This window comes from Epargyreus clarus, unplaced genomic scaffold, assembly GCF_041222505.1.
Source record: "Epargyreus clarus isolate Ecla_fem2 unplaced genomic scaffold, WU_Ecla_fem_2.2 ptg000029l, whole genome shotgun sequence".
In the NCBI taxonomy this organism is placed as follows: Eukaryota; Metazoa; Arthropoda; class Insecta; order Lepidoptera; family Hesperiidae; genus Epargyreus; species Epargyreus clarus.
Window position 1 is genome coordinate 4664727 of NW_027332235.1, and position 17376 is coordinate 4682102.

General features: G+C 36.9%; 1 protein-coding gene across 1 annotated transcript in view; it reads left to right on the plus strand.

The window, feature by feature from the left end:
* The window catches only part of LOC140754432 (E3 ubiquitin-protein ligase goliath), a 117390-nt gene that overhangs the window by 73895 nt on the left and 26119 nt on the right, over positions 1–17376 (plus strand). Inside the window, exon 3 of the mRNA XM_073089440.1 lies at positions 13283–13480. Coding sequence (XP_072945541.1) covers positions 13283–13480 — 198 coding nt within the window. The remainder of the gene's footprint in view (positions 1–13282; positions 13481–17376) is intronic.

A 17376-nucleotide genomic window follows, 5' to 3' on the forward strand; every position in this document is an offset into this window, starting at 1 on the left:
GTACAGCCTCCAGACTTCTGGATAAAACAATCATCACGAGAATAATAGCATTTGATTTATTGTCAGTAAAACATTGCGTTCCGAATGTCAATTGTAATCGTTACTACCGAATTACGTGTAGTTAATTGTTATTAGAAAATAGTTATGCTGCGCGGTATAACTCGTATTTAAACAACTTTCCCCACTTTTATACTATTCCTACTCCCACTCGCTCCACTTTTCACACTTTCCCCGCGTAAAAACAAGAAAAACTATTTTTATTGACCTCCCACGTATATGACATCGCATACAATACAGAGGTCAAGCTGTTTCATCGCTTCCAGATACTGTTTTTTAGGATTCCGTACCCAAAGGTTAAAAACGGAACCCTATTACTAAGCCACCGCCGTCCGTTTGTCACAGGATTGTTTTCTCTTTAGCTAATAGATACACACTTTCTATGGAGTATGTATAACGATGGCCGCTATAATAATAAATACTAAAAATAAAATAGCTTGAACCTTCCTTCAGTGATAGTCTATCTTTCATTCATAAAGATTTTGTCGAATATTCCTAGTACTTATAGAGATAGGTGGTAGAACCCTTTGTGGTTCGACTCCGGCGGCACCACCCCCACACCTATTTCTATCTAAAAACAGCAGTGTTAGACGCTGCTGTGTTCCGGTTTGAAGGGAAGGGAGACAGACTTTTCCGAGGCGTTCCAGCTTAGTCCTCAGGGGTAGCGGCGCATCTGTGGCCGACCTCAGGTAGGAATATCTTATCTTATCTGGTGTTGATTACAGATGTTCATGGGCGGCAGTAGCCACTTACCATCAGGTGGACTGCATGCTCGTCTGCTACTCTTACATTATATAAAAAAAAAGATTAGTGTGTACAAATAAACAATATTTTCAGCTATTCATGTACAATTACTCGTATCGATTGTACTCCTAAGTACGTCTAATTGCGCGCCCTTCGATTTCGTCCCACGTTTTTCATACCATCATGAATATTGCATTAGCAAATTCGTCGACGTGTTATGGAAGGCCAGGTGTAAGGCGCTTTTGTAGCAGAAGAAATGTATACAGTTTACTCTTTGATAAGTAAAATAGAAAGATACTTCACCGCCTTGAAATTGAATGAAGCCACAAAATGATTGTTTGTATTCTTGATAATAAAAAATATATTTTGGAGAAAATTTATTTATAAATAACTAATACTACATAATTTACGTAATAAATAAATAAGTGTTTCAAACATTTAGGGACATTTTAGAACGGAGACGTGGTCACACTTTATTTACGCAACAATTTCAATTCTCAAAACTGGTTACACTTTCTTGTTAGGAGTGATCAATCTATGTATTTTACTCGTCTACGAGTTTACTGGATGATAAATGGTCCTTCGAGCACATTCAGAGTAACATCAGTTATATTTGACGGAGTTTCAAAGAATATGCAATTTTTTTATATAAATAACTTCAGCACGCGCCGTGAGGATACGATTTGAAAGATTTATTGACAGGAAGAAATTTGTTGCTTTGTAGCAAAAAAAAATAGAGAAAATATGTTATACATTATGAAATATGTCACGATGAAGAATTCTGGAACAAAAGATAAAATGTACATCGAAATTTGACAATTTCTGATATGAAGTAGGTAAATGTCAAATGTCAATCTTCGGTAAAATTGGATATATTGATTATTAATAACGGGCATTAAACAATTTGTTATTATCTTAAGCAATAACATATATGGTAGTCTCCGCAACTATCGCTCAGGCGACAATAGCCAAGGAGCGGTCAGCCTTTTGAAGGTGGTAGAACCCTCCGTGGTTCGACTCCGGCACCATCGCTACACCTTCTTCTGCTTATAAAAATAGTGTTAAACGCTGCTATGTTCTGTCTTGAAGCGTGTCATAAGCGGGACATACTTATCTGAGACATTCCAGCTTACTCAGGTAGGAATCTAATCTCATCCGGGGCTGATTACAGATATCCATAGGAATCAGTAGCGACTTACCATCAGGTGAATTGCATACTCGTCTCTACCTTTATATTATAAAAAGTCTAACTACCTTTTATTACTCCACTCATCAATCCAACTAGCCCTTGAACCTTGGATGGGTGGCGCCCCAGTTGTCACGATTACCACACCGACTCTGTTGCCAACACATTCCGATGTAAGATTCTTTCGGCACGTATCCCTGCCAAGATATATCTGAAATTAATGTATGTAAGGGCAGTCAAAATACTTTTTAGCGCCTGATTTATGTTTGAACAATTTTTATTAAGATCTTTATGTCATAGGAAGATGTTTGTGTTAAATAGACACTGCAGCCCATGGACATCCGTAAGGAATTCTAAAGAAACCTATAGTTTTATCTGAAGACAATTGCACATGTTTGTGTGTTTCTTCCTTATTACACATTGTTATTCCTTGTTGTCGTTGAGACTGAAATACAATCCTGTTGCAAAAACAGATCTAAATGAAGAGTCGTCGCTGCCAAAAAAAAATCCCATTACAATTTTCTTAATACATTTTTCATTTTCTGATAAGATTGAAGTAGCTAACAAGCAAGCAGTCTATTAGATGGTAAGTGATTACGGCCGCCATCTGTAACGACAATTCTGTAGAAGAGGGATTCTACCTGAAACCTTGATAGGTTGATCTTTATTAATCTATGGTGATCCATAGATTAGTAAAGATACTTCGCCGCTTTGAAATTGATTGAAGCCACAAATGGATTTTTCAGTTAGTTTTTTGAATTCTTGACAAATAAAAGACATTTTTAGAGAACATTTATGAATAAATAACTAATAATGCCTAATTCAAATAATAAATAAGTAAGTATTTTAAATATTTTAGGGACATTTTAGCACGGAGACGTGGCAAAACTTTTTTACGCAACTATTTCAATTCTCAAAACTGGGCACATTTTCTTGTTAGGAGTGAGTAATCTTTACTAATATATGCCTATCACAGATGACTTGCCACTCCTGAGGACTAAAAGGGCCTCCTATTTTTTTTTATAATATAGGGAGTAGCAGACGAGCAGGCAGTCCACCTGATGGTAAGTGGCTACTTCCGCCCATGGACATCTGTAACCCCAGATAGGATTAGATATTCCTACCTGAGGTCGGCCACAGATGCGCCGCTACCCCTGAGGACTAAGCTGGAACGCCTCGGAAAAGTATGTCTCCCTTACACACCTTTCCCCACACACACACCCTTCAAAACGGAACACAGCAGGGCTCAACACTGCTGTTATGAGGCAGATATCGGTGTGGCGGTGCTGCTGCCGGACTCGAACCACAAAGGGTTCTATCACCTTCAATGTAAGTTGAGCGGGCTCATCATCAGGTTTCGTACTTATTATGGCATATAAATTAGCAGTTAGTCACCATCAAATTATCGCTCGGTACTGTTTTAATTGTATTGTATTCGATCACAATAAAATTAAATAAATAAATGCGTCAGCGGCACAACGATAAAGTTTATTTTCGATTTCATTGAGCGCCATTTTAACCTGTATTGTGTCGTGGCAAAATCCAAAATAGGGTGTGGTATAAACGCACGATGCGTATGCGTGATATTTGTAGGTACTATACTAATTGACCACCAGACTTTGCCTGCATGATTGCAGTTGTGCGTATAGGATAGAATTGAATAGCTCGCGAGTGAGTGATATAAAAGATATATATCTTCTTTTTTTTTTTTTTTTTTATATGTAACCTTACGATAAGGCAGACGGGCTACCTGATGGAAAGCAGTCACCGTCGCCTATGGACATTTGCAACACCAGGGGAGTCGCCAATGCATCGCCAGCTTTGAAGGAGAGCTCTTTTTACACCCCTCTTGAAGAGCCCCATGTCATAGTCCTGAGGGAATACCTCAGGAGGAAGTACATTCCACATTATGCACGTACGCGGCAAAAATGAACGATTAAACCGAACCGTGGAGGACCGCCACGGGTCCAGTTGATGTGGATGGAACTTCATCCTTCGGCGAGTGGTGCGTTCTCCAAAGAGCTAATCAACTCCGACAATTTTGAATCTTTGAATCTTTATATCCTCGTCACATTGTTGAGTTCATAGGTCCATACGATTCCGGATATAACATCTTCTTCAACTCAACAATGTTAAACTCGCTCGCAAGCGATGATGTGTCAAATGAGCGACTGACTGAGAGAGTCCGATTTGAGTCAAATGCATTACTTATTAAACACTAAATTAAAATCTTTTTTCTTTGCTAAGAATATGAAAACAGGGATATACAAATAGTGTTGGCTGTGAAATTCATATATAATTTCTTGCCAGTTTTGTATTAATCATAGGAATCAAAAATGTTGTCAAAACATTTTGATCTGATTCTCTGAAATACTGATATAAAATGTCGCTTATATCGTTACAGAGCTACTGAGCTAAAGTGAGCTACTGAGCTAAAAGAGTGATATATATCACTGAGTTCAAAAGATATATCTCTTTCTTTTCACTTTAGTGATATATTTTGCGCACCTCTAGTATAGAAGTAGCCTATCAATACTTCTAAAGTGACGTAACGACGTAACAAATAGGTATATGTGTTATGTATACTTGCAAAGTTTGATATCTTTTTGAGATACTTCTACCTATTCACCATTCACCGAAAACGATATAGTGAGAGGAAGGTATCTCTAAATAGATCTTAATTTAAAGTAAGTAAATTCTGTGTAAAAGTATTATAATATTCAATATGTATAGTAGGTAGACTACAAAGTAACACGTAGTGACTCAGTCTTAATAATTAACAGCCAAATGTGAGTAAGATATGATTTATTTGTCAAGAATCAAGATGTATCTTCAAGATTATTTAACAGAAGATGCAATATGACATGTTTGTTTTTTTTAATTCGAAAATGTGTTATAGATTGAAGGTTCGCCTGTTCATCTGTGCATATTAGAAATTAAATATACTAGTATTATCACTTGCTTTAACAGTAAATATCATCAACAGGAAACTTACACGCTTAAGATCCTTTAAATTTCTGACCTTTCAGAACTTCAAATTTCAGTCCCCTTGGACTGAAGTCTGCCTTAAGCTAGTGCGATGGACTATGGCCTCAACCCTCACTCTGCGAGGAGACGCTTGCCCAGTAGCAGAATAGGAGGAATGTTTATGTATTTTATTTATACCTACCGTAATTTTTTTGCATTCACCCAGGGTTGACTGGTTGGGATTTTTTTTTTATTATATAAGAGTAGCAGACGAGCATGCAGTCCACCTGATGGTAAGTGGCTACTGCCGCCCATGGACATCTAAGCTGGAACGCCTCGGAAAAGTCTGTCTCCCTTACCACACCCTTCAAACCGGAACACAGCAGCGCCTAACACTGCTGTTATTCGGTAGAAATAGGTGTGGCGGTGGTACCGCCGGAGTCGAACCACAAAGTTTTCTACCACCTTCTCGAACCACAAAGGGTTCTACCACCTTCAATGAATGCCAGGGAATCAGGCATTCAGTTTACCCTTTTGTAATTTAACTTTTGGTTAGTGTTACATTAAATAAATGGTAATGGGTTGACGACAAATCCATCATAACTTTATAAACATAGCCATTATAAACATAAATAATAACTAACTTACCATTCATATCATAACATTAATATAATATTCCTGATGCTAATGAACAGATAGTTAAAATACTTAAACAACTGATTTATCATTACATAAACGATTAAATACTTAACGATAATGCCTTGATTAGCATCCACATGCAATCGTTATGTAAGTTGTTATCAGAAGTACCTAAATAATGTTTATATTCTATGCGATTATAACCATAATTCTAGATAGTTACGATTCTATTTCCTCAGAGGATACCCAACAGAAATATGTGTTTTTACTTTTATGTTATTCAAAGATAGCAAAAATATTTTTTTGGTATTACCGCTGACATTGATTATTTCATAAGTCTTTGGTCATGTCCTTAATCAGACACATGTTTAGAGTATGACATCTAGTACAATAGGTTACTTAAAATTTACATTTAAAGGAATTTTTTGTTATATGAGTATCTTCGGCTCTTGATATTGTAGCGTCCATTAAATCGTCCATATAAATCGGCCTAGTAGTTTTTGCGTGAAGTTCGAGTAAACAGAGAGGCATCAATTATTATACACCTTCAATCTTCATCAATTAATGACTGTGAGAATGTATCAGTCTCTGTGCTTCAAAGGGGTGCAGCTTCATCTCAGCTTAGGATTACCGATTTTTGAAAACTAATCATTAAATAAACTATCAAATTAATTTATTTCCTAATCTGACGGATACTTCCAGAGATTAGTGTGTTCAATAAATCTCTTCAGTATTGTAAATTGTAATATTAAATTAATTTCTAGTATAATCCTGTGGTCAAATTACATAATACTGTGGTCTTTGTGGTCAATAAAACTGTCATTTAAATTATTATTAGTTCAAATCAAGTAACTTCGGAAATGATCGGAAAGCTGAAACAAACCAGTCTTGCAACTTGCTTTTTTTGTCGCAAGCAACTTACAAATAAAACGAAACGTGTGACTTTCAACTTGACTTTAACTGAAGGTAAAAATAGAAACGCTGTCCTTTCGTTTTTTAGCTTATATATGTACTCGGGTAAATAAGAATTGTGTTGTAGTTGCCATATTTCAGTATATTTTTAATCCCCGTACCCTACCTTTCGAACTAGCAAGGTTTTGGTATGAACTTCTTCGTGCATGGTCCCTCCAAAAAGTCGTTCTTTCAACTAGACATCAATAGTACCACCACTTAAGCACACGTGTCCCACACGTTGGTGTTGTAGGGGATCAATCCCAGGTGATCTAACTTACTCCTCTTGGCTAGCAACGCATGTGTGGCCAACCTCTAAGGTTGTTTACATATATCCATGGGCGGTAGTAGCTCACCACTAGGTGGACTGCTGTACCCGGCTCATCCATATTATACGAAAAGCAAAATCAACCTCGGGACTGTATAGGTAGGTAGTATCCTTCACACTGAATACTTACTTACTCTTTATTGATACATTTTTAATTACTAACATACATTAAATGTTAAATATAAACTAAAAATGGACTTATTTACAAAATATATACAAGAAAATTATAAATAAAATAAGCCATCTAAAATTGCCGTGTGAGGCATGGTTCCCAAAACGCTGGCGGTGTTTCCTTGCTGCACGGCAAGACTTAATCTTTGTGCAAAATAGCCGCCAGCTTTTTGGTCACCGGAAGCAGTGACAAGTTTGGTCGACATATCTGACATGAATTTTTTCATGTCAGATGACCATGAACTTACTTACTATTGAGGTTGGGATATCAGAAATAGCTCTTCTTGAGCTTAAGGCTAGGGGTAAAGCACAATAAACTTGTAGGAAGCAAGCTAAGAAAATAGAGAGAAAGTCTCGCCTGATAAGATATCATTACTCAGCGCAGGTCAGTGACCTTTCTGATCGTTAGGCTGTCGACCTTTCCATGTTACTTAATAACAATAAAACAGTATGGAATAACGGCACGATTTTAATATAATTGATTTAATATATAAAGTTATAAAAACATGAGGTATATAAAATGAGAAAGGTACTCGTAATAGGACCAATCTGGTTCGACAGACTCAGTACCATAATGTTATATGTTATGCTATAGAAGTATTTAAAATTTAATAGAAATCTTGACAAAACAAAGGAATCTTGATTTATTGCGCTCAAATATCTTAAAACCCAAATAAATTCAATATAAATGCAGCTCGATATATTTTATCGGTGGTATAACCAACAATATTCCATTACGTAAAATACACCGTGACTTATTATTTGAAATAATTCTTAAATGTCGATCTATCCGAGATTATGTTAGTGTGAGGCGGGATTAAAGTATTCGTATAAAATTCTTAAAAATGTGCAACATATAACCCTGCATATTATGTACATACCTACCTACATATATTTTTGTACCTATAACCCAACTTTCAATCAGCAATATAAAGTAACTTGTGGAAAGCCGTTATGCAATTTATAGAATCAATTTGCTGAAGGGTCTCATCAAGTTTTTATCTTGACGAAGCGGTTACGTTTTTCAACGCGGAAGCGGAAGGCAATTAGTATTGCGATCACGGGGGGCGGACGAGACGCAATCAAGATATTATCTATTTACTATTTTATTTGTTAAGGTACAAATTGTTTAAAGAAACTAAGAACGATACACGAGCGACGATCATGTCGCCATCGTCAGTGCTGTTGTTAAATCGGTGACTGTTGTTGACTATAGTCGACTGTCGTGATAAGTCGTCAGCGGTTGTAGGCAACGATCGTTAGCGACCCACTTTAACTGTCGTCCCGTCAACGACCGTCGGCGATGGTCGTCGATATTACTCTATCTATATCTAATGCATAATATATTATGATGAAAAAATATTATTTTATTATATACTAGCTGACCCGGCAAACTGTACCGCCTCAAAATCTATTTATCAAATATATTTCCTTTAAAATATAGCCTATGTTACTACTGGATAATATAGCTTTCGAATGGTGAAAGAATTTTAAAATCGGTAGTTTTTGAGCCTTTTCATTACAATTAAACAAACAAAGTTTTCCTCTTTATAATATTAGTATAGACAAATTTATTTTCTTTCCCATTATCTGACAGTGATTGAACGGTATTTATCGGCATATTTGATTGATCTTTGTTTATGGAGTTGCTATAACTTTTATGGACTTGAAGTTAAATAAGTTTTGACAGTAACTCCATTTTGGAGTCATAATTGAATTAAAAATGATATTTTAAGTAAATACCACGTCAATAATGCATAACGTCACGACTGGTTATATTTTTTATAACATAGAAATAGCAAATGAACATGTAGACCAAGTTATGAGTAGAGGCTACTGCTACCCATGGACAACTGTAATTAACCCCAGATAAGATTAGAGTTTTACTTGAGATCGGCGACAGATGCGTTGCTATCCCTGAGGATTAAGCAGGCCTTGTATTAGTATGTCTCCCTTGCCACACCCTTCTAACAAAGCAGCGCTTAACACTGCTGTGGTAAAGAAATAGGTGGTGCCTGATGCCTCCAAATCGAACCACAACGGAAAAGTTTTAACAAGGAATCTTTAGAAATTTTCGAAATATAACGAAGTCCACCTCATGGTAAGTGGCTACTGCCGCCCATGGACATCTGTAATCAACCCCAGATAGGATTAGATATTCCCACCTGAGGTCGGCCACATATGCGCCGCTACCCCTCAGGACTAAGCTGGAACGCCTCGGAAAAGTATGACTCCCTTACCGCACCCTTCAAAACGGAACACAGCAGCGCTTAACACTGCTGTTATTAGGCAGAAATAGGTGAGGAGGTGATGCCGCTGGAGTCGAACCACAAAGGGTTCTACAGCCTTCATAAAGCCTTCGGAAATACAGTATTTCAATGAATTTTATTAAGTTGCCATACTATGTAACTTTGAAAATTGGATTTCGGTCATAAATATTTAGACAGGTTCAGAGTTCTGTGGGCAGGCCTATTGGTTTTTGTCTTGTTAATTTCATAAGGATTAATTCATAACAACAGAGAATTACTTGGGGCAGCCTAAATTATTGTGTCTTTGACAGGCCTTATTTCAAAGGCTTTTGTGATAGGTATAGTAAATGTTTATATAACGGAGCCCTTAATAATTCTGTTTATGGGTTTGCTCTTTATATTAGCAAGGGCTTAATTTATAATTACAAAGTGTACATGATCTTTTGAATCCGCACTCTGCTTTTGGTAAATATGACACAATTTTATCTACGACTCATTTTAAAGTCTTATTGAGTCTTAACTTGTGCCTATCATTGGATAGCTTACTAATTTACTATCCAGTGCCTAACAATGATTGCACTGGACTAATAACTAAATTCAGTACGTTTTTGACCCACTTACATCTTATATATAAAATTCTCATGTCACAATGTTAGCTACCGTACTCCTCCGAAACGGCTTTACCGATTTTCACCAAATTTCATATGCATATTCAGTAGGTCTGAGAATCGGCTACTATCTATTTTTCATACCCCTAAGTAATAAGGGTTGTTTTATATGGCAACACATTTGCCGGGTCACGTAGTTGCTTATAAAATTGTATTTATGACCTATAGGACTGTATTTTTTATTTTAGTACTTAATGAGCATATAATTCACCGGATTTTTAAGGCTTTTGTAGCATATATGTAACATTTGTTTTGGTAACATTTTTGTTTACCTACTTATGAAAAAAACCATTACATATACAATTAATTTTAACAGTTCCAAATTATATTCAACGCACAGGCTTGTATGATTTTATCGATACAACTGTATGTCTGTCATGTACCGGCTGAATGGTTTGCGCAATAAATAAACATTGGCATATATATTAAAATTTTCAGCGGCATCTTCGAGTACTCTATGTTTGAGAAACAAGGTGGAGAATCCATTGAGTTAATGTCGCGAGATGATATAGATACATCCAAGGTTCTTTAAACAGAGGGCCTAGAACTCGTCAAGTTAGAAATAGTGTTGCAAGGTATCGACTATCGTTTTATTATCAGTATATACTACTGTTATAGGCATGTTACAGTACCTAATATAATATTAGTAAATAATAAAATTGTAGTGATTATTCTATCGAAAAGTTTAATGGATGGCAACGTAACCAGTCGATAAGGAATCGAAAAATAACCTTAAATACAGACATATCGATTTTTGGTTGAATCGTTCTTTTCCCAAATTATCTCCCCTTCATTACCTAAAATCAATGTACATATAGGTACTTGTACTCAAGGAGCAGGATTTAAACAACAATACTATGAGTATATTTATTGATAAGATAATACGAACAGGATTTACCTATAATATTGTCCTTAGTACGATACAACGATGAAGTTCTTATTACTATTAATGACAAGATTATTCTACACATATGATAATATTGTTCTCAGCATGATAAATCAATATACCTCTTTGTTTTTTATAATATACGAGTAGTGGCTACTGCTGCCCATGGACATCTGTAATCAACCCCAGATAGCATTACATATTCCTACCTGAGGTCGGCCACAGATGCGCCGCTACCTCTGAGGACTAAATTGGAATGTCTCTGAAAAGTACATCTCCCTTACACACTGTTGTTATTAGACAGAAATAGGAAATCCATATCATAATATTGTTTTTAGTGCGATAAATCAATGAAGTTCTTAATACTATGAATGATATACCTGCATATATCGATATTCCATTTTACATATATTACAACCCTATTAGGCTTGAACAGCGATTTGTATGTAAACACTGTTTCCATTTGCAATTTGTTTAAATCAACATTGTCTCGGTGGAACGACATCGATATGTTTATGTTAATTGGATATATGGAGCGATGGTGATACGATCTGTTTATTTGAATAAGTATGGGATGAACCAGATTCCAGTCTGATGAAAATAAAGCGGAAGAGCTCCAATATATTTTATGACGAAACTGTTGTTTGTTACCGTATTTAATAATTCAATTAGTTCCAATTTTGCAGATGCCTCAGGTTTATGATACAGTTATTTAATATGAATTTGAAGGTAGTAGCACCTTCCTGAGCCACACCTTTTTCTGCCCAATAACAGCAGTGTTGAGCGTTGCTGTATTTGGTTGAAAGGGTGTGGTAGGGAGACTTTTCCGAGGCTTTCCGACTTGTCTTCAGGAGTAGCAACGTATCGCTTAATAAGTGGATTGTAAACGCATTTTACTTGTATCCAAGAATAATGTTATTTGATTTTATAGACATAACGTATATGATCGCTGAAAAGTGTTTTAAGAAACGCAATATTCTGAGAGTTAACCAAATGTACATAAATTCTACACTACTGGAAAAAATTAAGGGATCAAAAAAAATTCCAAATTTTTCGGTAGTTTTCAACAGGCCGTAACTTTGAGAGAAATGGTCGTACAGGAAATAAAAAAATAGGAAATTGTAGCTCCAAGTGTCTAGTTTTTGGATTAGAACTTCAAAATTTTGTAGCCTCCGCGGTTTCTGAGAAATCGTAGAAAACCAGCAACAAAAAAATTTTCAAAATTTTTTTAGTTTTTTTTTTTGGTCTACGGGCGTGGAAAAATTTTTTTTAGCTTAACCACCATAAGGATTGGATACTTTGTTCATTTAGCTTTAATTTCTTTTTTTAAACACCCTGATACGTCCACTCCTCGCTGAGATATCGGTCTTCAAATGGAAAAGGATCTTTTTGTCTTTGATTATCGATATCTCAGCAACCAATGATCGTACAGAAAGTTAAAGATGGGTTTCAAGAACTTGAATAAATTCCCCTTAACGACTGTCCATTGTTTTTTCGGAGTTTTTTTTTCTTTTCTTTTTGAAAATTTAAGCACTTTCTGGAACAAAAATGTGGAAAAAGCTCGGAAAAACAATTTTTTTTTCTCATTTTTAAAAATTATGAGCTTTTCAGAGCAAAAAACATGATCCTTTAATTTTTTCAAAAAATCGATCAAGTGAAACAAAAAAACGGCTGGCTGGATTAATTTGATTCTTTGTAGGGTTTTTTTGGACATATTGAACTGTAAAAGGCACACTTAACATTAGTGGTTTCCTCAATATTTACGATCCAGCGCTTGATTTTCCAAAAAAACACCAAAAGCCCTTTTTTTGTTGCATTTTCAAATTCATGTGACAGAAAGAAAAAAAATTTTTTTTTCGAAAAAACAATGGACAGTCGTTAAGGGGAATTTATTCAAGTTCTTGAAACCCATCTTTAACTTTCTGTACGATCATTGGTTGCTGAGATATCGATAATCAAAGACAAAAAGATCCTTTTCCATTTGAAGACCGATATCTCAGCGAGGAGTGGACGTATCAGGGTGTTTAAAAAAAGAAATTAAAGCTAAATGAACAAAGTATCCGATCCTTATGGTGGTTAAGCTAAAAAAAATTTTTCCACGCCCGTAGACCAAAAAAAAAACTAAAAAAATTTTGAAAATTTTTTTGTTGCTGGTTTTTCTACGATTACTCAGAAACCGCGGAGGCTACAAAATTTTGAAGTTCTAATCCAAAAACTAGACACTTGGAGCTACAATTTCCTTTTTTTTTATTTCCTGTACGACCATTTCTCTCAAAGTTACGGCCTGTTGAAAACTACCGAAAAATTTGGAATTTTTTTTTGATCCCTTAATTTTTTCCAGTACTATATATAAAGAAAACATAGTTTAAACAAACTCATGTTACATAATTATCTTTTATCTTTAACGAAAAGCTAACAATAACCTTATCTTTACAGTCCGGTAAATATGGCGAGGGATACATCAGTTCATCGAGGGGCATGGCTGTTCACGTGCGAGCGAAGGGCATTGGGGGTGCGCTGGACCACACTGGATGCACCTGGCCACTGCTGTCCACCGCCCAGCCTGACCAGCCGCTGCCTACACAACCCTGGATCGCGGTCATGAGACGCGGGAGCTGCAACTTTGAGATCAAGGTATGGTGCAAAAGCATGAGTCCTCTAACCAAAATTGTAAAAACTGTAATTGTCTGTATTCGGGGTACCTCTTTTTATTTAGCGAGGGAACTTACGAATAACAATAAAGTAATAATAAATGAGCGCCAATTTCTACTGACGACCGTTGCCGATTGTCGTCGACTGTTAGCTTGTAGTCGCAAACAACAGGCGGCAACAGACGATGGCCGTCGGCGGTGATCGCTGACGGACTACACGACGGCTCGTGACAGTCCACAATCAACGGCGACCAGCGATGCGATAGTGTTTTGTTCGTTTTGTCGACGGCGATTGCCAGCGCGGTCTGTCGCCCTTGAGCGTATCTACATCATCATCGTAACATCTCGATCCAATAAGAACAACTGTAGTAGAACAGTGGTATATAATAGACGGAATCACGTGGTTCAGCGTAAAGATTATGGCCAATTAAATATACGGCTACGAACGCAATTAAATGAAATGGTTGACTAGCCTGAGCGACAGCTTTGTAGCTACAAAGTGTAGCACTTAGAAGCATAATATCCCATTTTGCTAAGCACCCTGACCGTAATGTTTCCATTTTCTAGCGTGACGAAGTTTTATCTATATTTCTACATCAACACCTCTCTTACACATTTTACATAATCGAAAAAATTGCTTATATACAAATAATAATTATAGTTTGAAAACTAAAAACCACGCTACACTCCCTCAAGGAAAATCGTTAATTCTGACGATTCTGCTGAATAGGAAGGACAAATTTATTAAAATCGTGTTTTGTAATAATTTTAATAAGTGTTCAAAATTTTAAATTAATTGAATTTCAAAGTAAAGCCGGTAAATTGAGTTCAAAGGTTCCGTTACATACATACAGGTCAAGCTAATAAAAGCGTGGTAAAATTTGCTTATACACAAACAAAAACAACATAAAAATTATTAGTTATAACGCCGGCGTTGATATCACGACTCTATGGGAATTCTGAGCTCAGTTTTAATTATCACAGTGGCAATAAAACAAATTACTGGAATACCTTTGAATACTCGTCAAAAACAGAAATTTAATACAAGCCGTGAAAGACATTTGAAAGCTACGCTAACATAATTGTTCTGGAGTTTTGTTATTGTTTTAGCGATTTAGGTACCTACAATGTTCACTTGTTTCAATATGAGTTTACATATTTTAATGCACGCTAATTAATTGAAAAGGTGGGTAACTGTTAGTTGCCTTTTTAATGAAGGGTAAACCTTCAAAAGGTTCCCGATGCCGTGGGAGCGACACGAGGTTGTGTGGGATTCTTACCGCACTAAAACGCCCCCGGTGGCCGTCCTCGGCGCTGCGCAGAGGACTCCGGGATCTCCAAAGGACGCAACTGGAGTCTTCTTAGCGCGTTGCCCCGTCGGGTTCCACCCATGTGAGCATGCCGCTGGTTGGTACCACACCGGTTGCCACACCGTCTGGTTGGTACGACGGTACGCGATCACACATTTTGCCGTCCTTCCCGCTGGCCGCTGGCCGGGCGGTTCTAGCTCCCACTCTCGCCCGCAACCCCAGAAGCCCCCTTTTAGTCGCCATTTACCGTAGTCCTATTCTGCTCCCGGAACAACAGGGAAGACCACCGCAATGCCTATTTCTGCCTTATTGCAGCGGTGATAAGTTACGACTAAGTCTCTGCCTTATACCCATTAATACAATACATCATTTCCAACATTCTCATGAATGAAAAGATTTTCTTGCATTATATGGGGATTATTTAAGATATTAGATATTGAAATCTGAATAAGTCAACGTTTCCCGCCAATATTAAATTACATCCGCGCGTGTCGAGATTGAATTTGAATGAACGAAATGAGAAAATTGAAATCATTTCCTTCCTAATATTTATTTATCGAATCGAATAATTGTTTAAACCAATCCATTGGTTTCTCGAAAAATTACTTTGAGTAACTATGCTCTGGTAACGCCCATTATCAATAACCTATCCAATGTTTCTTCTACCAAAAGTCGACATTTGATATTTTCTGCATTCTAGAAATTGTCAAATTGCGATCTTTGGTAGACAAAAATTGGATTAAATATTAATAACGGGTGTTAGTAGATACAGGTTAAAAAAATCGTTAAGTTATTGTATGTTTGTATTATATTATGTGTTAATAGTATTACACAGGTACATTGCCAATAGACAAAACTCCTTGAAAAAAATAGTAATCATTTATTTTATTTCCCCTTCCCCCTGGACTTCCGTTGTGAGTAGACGTGCCTCGAACTCTTGTCTAACTCATTTAATAAAATAATTGCCGATTTTGTGAAAATTAATTAGTGTTAAATATTCGGAGTTCATAAGTGCTAAGAAGGCAGCGGACGACAACGAAGACGGCGATATCTCTGTCTCGACGTGGTATGTAATAAGCTCCGCCTATACTCGTCTATTCGATTACTTGCGAATCACAGACGCACGCAAATACAAGCGCACACGCTGCCCCTACCTCAACTACATCCAATCTGCAGCATACCACCTGTTGAACATTAGAAACTGTTGGCGATACGAGTTGGCCGTTATCTGCGCACGCGCTGCCCCTACCTCAACTACATCCAATCTGCAGCATACCACCTGTTGAACATTGGAAACTGTTGGCGAAACGAGTTGGCTGTTATCTGCACACGCCCCGCCCACTGCTACTCGGTGCCTAGCTTATAATACCGTGCGTCTATGAGCTCCTGGTACGTGTTGTGTATTAACTTGCTGCAAACTGAGGGTGTAATCGCTGCTGAGTTATTAAATATATTATTAAATATATATATATATATATATATATACATATATATATATACACAACGTAGACATGCCACTCCGACGCACACCTCCAAACACACCGCAACCGTTTCAAACGCAAGAACAACCGAGCAAACTATATGACTCAACTTCCACAGTATTGCAAAATTTACAGCACTGCGCGTCCGAACCGGACCTAAATAAACCTAGATCAGCCGAGGAGTTGGACGTTGGAATTCACAGCGTCACACAGCGTTCTAAGCGTAAGCGAATTGATAACCCCGAAACACAGTTAAGCGACTTTATGTCAGAAATGAAATCTATGTTTGAGGAGTTCAAGGTGCACCAGCGTTCCCAGGATTTAAAAATGGAGAAAATATCTGTGGCTATTGAAGAAATAAAAACGCAGAATATTAATATGCAAACTACCGCAGAATTCCTTGCCAACAAATTTGACTCCATACAGACTCAGATAGAAACACTAAATTTTGAACGTAACAAAAATTTACAACAGATACAATTACTAGAGGAGAAGATGGAACACTTTGAACGGCACAAACGGGCAACCTGTGTAGAGATTAAAAATATCCCCTATGTCCCAGGTGAAACAAAACAGACCCTTCTGAAGCATGTTCAAACTATTGCCAGTGTTTTAAATACCCATGTTGACCAACACTCGGTTAGGGATGTTTTCCGGCTAACTAAAAAGGATTCTGAAGATAGGACTATCATTGCAGATTTTACAAGCGTACTAACAAAGGAAACCATGGTACGTAAATACAAGGACTATAACAAGAATAATAGAACTAGTAAATTTAGTACGGAATCCCTTCGCTTGAGTGGCCCGCGTAAACCGGTGTTTATCTCTGAAAATTTAACACCTAAAATGAAAAGGATTCTTTACTTGAGCAAGGAATATGGGCGCTCTAATTCTTATGACCATTGTTGGGTATCGCATGGCCGAATATTCATGCGGAAAAAAGAAGGCTCGGCTGCTATTCAAATAAGATCTGAGCTCGATTTAGAAAATTTAAAAACTGCTAATAACCTGTGACTAATAGTGCAAAAGTCTTGGTGGTCTCCTTATGTTTTATTTCTTAGCTTTATAATCTGCTTATCGATGGTTTT